This window comes from Mus pahari, chromosome 5 (assembly GCF_900095145.1).
Source record: "Mus pahari chromosome 5, PAHARI_EIJ_v1.1, whole genome shotgun sequence".
NCBI classification, from domain to species: Eukaryota; Metazoa; Chordata; class Mammalia; order Rodentia; family Muridae; genus Mus; species Mus pahari.
The window spans coordinates 53,452,715-53,457,520 of record NC_034594.1 but is presented as its reverse complement, the minus strand read 5'-3'; the positions used below and the strand labels follow the sequence as shown (position 1 = coordinate 53,457,520).

Below are 4,806 nucleotides of genomic sequence, written 5' to 3'. Positions count from 1 at the left end.
CCGCCTGCCTCTGCCTCCCAAGAGCTGGGATTAAAGGCGCGGCGGCACTTGTATTCTTAAAACCCAGGAAAAAACAAAAAACAAAAAACAAAAACCCCAAAACCAAAACCCAAACCAAACCAAAACAAAACCGAAGCTCTGCGCTCCCAGGTGCTTTTCTGGGTTTAGTGCCGCCTGGCGGCGAGGCCTGGTCTCGACTTCAGTGCCAGAGAAGACTCCTTGGGAAGCTCCGCTCAGGAAGAAAATGGTGCAAAGGAGGCCCGAGGGCCTTGGCGCAGCCTCCTTAGAGAAGGAAGGGTCTTCCCTTCCTCTTCCCTAGTGTTTCCCAAAAGCAAGATCTTCACCTAGAGAGTTTTGACCTTGTTAAAAACTGTGCTGGGCCAGGCTTAGAAAAGGCTAAACCGGGGCTGGTGAGATGGCTTAGTGGGTAAGACTGCTCTTCTGAAGGTCCTGAGTTCAAATCCCAGTAACTACATGGTGGCTCACAACCATCCGTAATGAGATCTGATGCCCTCTTCTGGTGTGTCTAAAGACAGCTCCAGTGTACTTACATATAATAATAAATAATTCTAGAAAGAAAGAAAAGAAAAGTAAAGAAAAGAAAAAAGAAAAGAAAAGGCTAAACCCTAGGTTTAGGGTCACCCCCGAGAGTCTGTGCCAGGGATTGCTTGTTCTGTCCCTAGGCTAGGAGTCTCTACCAGGCTTAGACCACGGTGAAAGAAAGCGCAGAGTCAGCCTGGGCTCCGGCAGACACGCGATGTGCACCTCAGCACTTTCCGTTGTCATCCATGCGGGCTGGGACCAGATCGGTGACTCTGCTGCCTATGCAGACCAGAGCTGACCAAAGCCTGCCAGCTGACTCAGCTTGCACACCCCATCCGGATTCCACAGGGAGAGGCAGCCAGACTTGACTATAAAGCAGCGAACACTAGGCTCGCGCGCAGCCTCTCCATTTTCCGTCGGTGAGGTGCTCACTCTCTCGGTGAGTACTGGCGCGGGGGGGGGGGGGGGAGGGAGTAACAAGGGAATCTCCCCTCACGCCCACTCCGCACAGCGGCAGCCTGTGTCCGGATCCAGACCCTAGATTCCTCACACCCTACTGGGGATAGGCAGGCTTAGACTAAGTAGAGTGTTCCCGAGAATTTAGGCAGTGATCCTGCCTTCATATCTGCAGCGACATGAGCAGCGCCCCAGCGCCGGGTCCGGCGCCCGCTTGCCTCACACTCTGGGATGAGGAGGACTTCCAGGGTCGTCGCTGCCGGCTACTGAGCGACTGTGCCAACGTCTCTGAGCGGGGAGCCCTGCGCAGGGTGCGCTCAGTCAAGGTGGAAAATGGCGCGTGAGTGATCCTGCTGTGGCTAATGGGCCAATTTAGGGGTTTTCTGGCTTTTCTCCCTCCCACCCTACCCAAAGTCAGAGCCCAGGATTTCAACCTACACTCCAGTGCGCCGTAGACAGACTCATCAAGGAGAGAAATCTCTGTCCTCTCCAGTACTCCCAACCCTCCCCCCCCCAAGACAAAGGCAAGAAGCAATCATGGGGCCGCCCTGAAACCTCCACGTTTTTCTTTGTGCAAAGTCAGGTGGCTTTGTGGAGACAGATCCTTTGTGCTCTGCCCATCTGGGTATCCTAGAAGCCAGCTTGGGGTCCCGAAGATAGCAGAGACTCCTTTGCCACTATAGCAGTACAGAGAACGGTTGGCTGCATATGCAGTCACATAAAACCCAGAAGAAAGTCACTGGTTCAGCGACCTTTGTACCCTGAAACATCCCTTCTAACCGTGTGTCATCAATGGGAAGCCTAGCCCTTTCTAGCTCAGAGATGCCGGGTTTGGGGCTTTCAGTTTCCAGAGGAGCTGGGTGTATCTGGGGAATGGTTTAGCGTTGGAGAAATAGTTTGAGTCCCTGGATCTTTTCAACCTTAGCAAACAGGGTGATGATGGAGGAGAGGGAGACTGAGCAGATGCATCCTAGTTCCTCTTCTCTTTTTTATCAGATGGGTGGCCTTCGAGTACCCAGACTTCCAGGGACAGCAGTTCATTCTAGAGAAGGGAGACTATCCTTGCTGGAGTGCCTGGAGCGGAAGCAGCGGCCACCACAGCAACCAATTGCTGTCCTTCAGGCCAGTGCTCTGTGCGGTGAGCACAGCCAACTTCCCCAACCCCCACCCCCTATACCCACCCCAACCTCCCATCTCCTGCCGCCAAGCTCCAGGTCCCAACCAAATGAGGTGCTTTGAAATACCTACCCCCCCCCCCCAGGATGTATGAATAAACTCTTGGGTGGTAGTGGCATTTGTGGACATAGCCCTGCATCAGCACCACGGACAGCACCAAAAGACCAGTGGGTTCTGAGCATGCTGGGGGTCCTTCTGTTTCAATCCACCACAGGTGTAAGGATGTCACACAGCCCCGGAAGGCTGACATGGCTACTGTTGGCCCCATGCCCAGTCTTAGAAAATGCAGTTCAGAGGCTTATAGTGATGTGTGTGTGTGTGTGTGTGTGTGTATGTGTGCGTGTATCTGTCCATCCCCAAAAGGAGGTCCTCACTCTACATTGGTTCTCAGTTAGGTATTGGTGAGTCCTGGGGCTGCTGGTGAATACCAGAGGACCCAACCCTGTCCACCTTATCTGTTCCAAGAGGCTGTGAGGGACCAAGTCCCCTAGGAGGAAGAATCTTGTGTTAGAGAGGCCAGATGCAACCAAACTGCCATGCCCACCTGTTCTGGCTGTTCCATTCAGCACCCCTTAGCTGAGTCTCGATCTGTGGGAGGCATCGATTGGGATCTGAGCAAGGAGTTGAGTTGGGGAGTCAATGAGACCCTGAGAGAAATGTCCTGGTTAGTGGGCTCAACATTTTTTTTTCTCAGAACTCATGATTTCCTCCTAAAAAATAGGTTCAGAGAAAGATAGTGGTATTTGCACCTATTTTCCATCTACTTTAGAGACTGGAGAAGAAGGATCACAAACTGAAGGCCAGCCTAGCATACTCAGGGTCCTGGGTTTGATTCCCATTACCACAAACAAAACAGAGACTACTACAATAAAAAGGTTCCTGTCACAGGAGTCCCTTTAGCATTGACCTCAAAGAATCTCCAGGAAGTCTCTAGGCGTCACACCTTACTCAACATCTTGGTAGGATCCAGGTAGATTCTCTGAGCAGTCCAGTTGGAAACTCCCGAAATGCCTAAGAGGCAGCATGACGTGTGCTGAGCAGCAAGTGGGTTACTAGGGTGAAGACTGCATTCCTGAACACCACTTTGGAGGGCCTGATCTATCCGCAAACCGCCCCCACCCATTTCTGTGTCTCAGAACCACAGTGACAGCCGCGTGACACTGTTTGAGGGGGAAAACTTCCAGGGCTGCAAGTTTGAACTCAATGATGACTACCCATCACTGCCTTCCATGGGCTGGACCAGCAAAGATGTGGGTTCCCTCAAAGTCAGCTCTGGAGCGTAAGTCCTGGGGCGGCAGTGACAACATGAAGAGTGGGAAGCCTGTGTGAATGAAAGAGAAGATGGGGAAGTGAGGGAGGATGCTAGAGGCTAACAGAGAGACCGGGAGGAGGTGAGAGGATAGAAAGAGAAGAGGCAATATAGACCAAGAGCCAGGGGAGTGTGGTGGGATGTGGAGGGGTGGGGTTGAGTAAGGAGGAAATGAAGGGTGCACGTAGAAACCAGGCTCAGACAGATTGCAGGAAGATACAGAGCAAAAGGCAGAGGAGCTGAAACAATGTTTCTGTAGTTGGCTGTTAGCTGGAAAAGCAGACACTGGTGGGACCACACAGGTGGGAATGCCGCAGAGCCTCCTCACTGCCCTCTTCTTTGCTGGCCTAGGTGGGTGGCCTACCAGTATCCTGGCTACCGAGGTTACCAGTATGTCTTAGAACGGGACCGGCACAGCGGGGAGTTTCGTACCTACAGTGACTTTGGCACACAGGCCCATACTGGACAGCTGCAGTCCATTCGAAGAGTCCAGCATTAGGTTCCACATTCCCAGTCACCACCAGTAAGATTCTCAATAAAAGCTCTAGAATCTACCTGCCCCTCTTGCCTCTTTCTTGGTGTCTTGCTCTCTCTCTCTCTCTCTCTCTCTCTCTCTCTCTCTCTCTCATTCTCTGTGTGTGTGTGTGTGTGTGTGCGTGCATTTGTGTGTGCATGAGCTCTCCTGTGTGATAGAATCTAGAACTTTGTGCTTTTGAGCTAAGTAACCTCCATTCTTACACTTCTGAGGATTGTTCCCTCCAACCAAGGGCTCTCATAAGTTCCCAGAACCTTACCTAACTTAGATGAGCATGCATATACTCTTAAAGGTCTATAGGGGAACAGCTAGCAAGAGCTGTAGGATCCAATAACATGGAGCCAGTTCCTCATCTTGCCCTTGGAAAGACCCATCAATATAGTACAAAGCATTGAAAGCCCAGATGGTGCCTTTGCCATTTGCTAGATAGATCAACAACCTCACCCTAAAGAAGGGTCCACAGCTGAATTTCAGCCACCACATACTCTCTGGACCAGGAACCATCATGTAGAATGGAATATCATCAGATGTATTCAAAAGCTCTGCTTGGTCCTGCAACTCTCCTCTCCCCTCCCCCTGCCCCACACACCATCTGGGCCATCTTCAGTTTGCATCTTCACCCTGGCTTCCAGCCAGCCAGGGAGACCTGCCAGTGTCTTTCAATAGTTCTCTTTCTTTCCTTTCCTGGAAAAGACCAATCACTTGTATCTCCTATGATACTAAACTTTGACATCTACCTGCAAACAGGGCTCTCTCTCTCTCTCTCTCTCTCTCTCTCTCTCTCTCT

General features: G+C 51.5%; 1 protein-coding gene across 1 annotated transcript; it reads left to right on the top strand.

Moving 5' to 3' along the window:
- The first annotated feature begins 915 nt into the window (after positions 1 to 915).
- Positions 916 to 4,038, top strand: Cryba2 (crystallin beta A2). The gene is made up of 5 exons (XM_021198864.2): positions 916 to 982; positions 1,175 to 1,339; positions 1,996 to 2,137; positions 3,312 to 3,454; positions 3,836 to 4,038. The coding sequence occupies exons 2-5, from the start codon at positions 1,179 to 1,181 to the stop codon at positions 3,981 to 3,983; spliced, it is 594 nt and encodes a 197-aa protein (XP_021054523.1). The 5' UTR covers positions 916 to 982; positions 1,175 to 1,178; the 3' UTR covers positions 3,984 to 4,038.
- Positions 4,039 to 4,806: the final 768 nt, after the last annotated feature.

Bases quoted from the DNA above. Each gene is read 5' to 3' on its own strand.
- Cryba2 (XM_021198864.2), top strand. From the start codon at position 1,179: ATGAGCAGCGCCCCAGCGCCGGGTCCGGCGCCCGCTTGCCTCACACTC. The intron at 1,340-1,995 runs GTGAGTGATCCT...CTTTTTTATCAG, and splicing joins GTCAAGGTGGAAAATGGCGC to ATGGGTGGCCTTCGAGTACC. The intron at 2,138-3,311 runs GTGAGCACAGCC...TCTGTGTCTCAG, and splicing joins TCAGGCCAGTGCTCTGTGCG to AACCACAGTGACAGCCGCGT.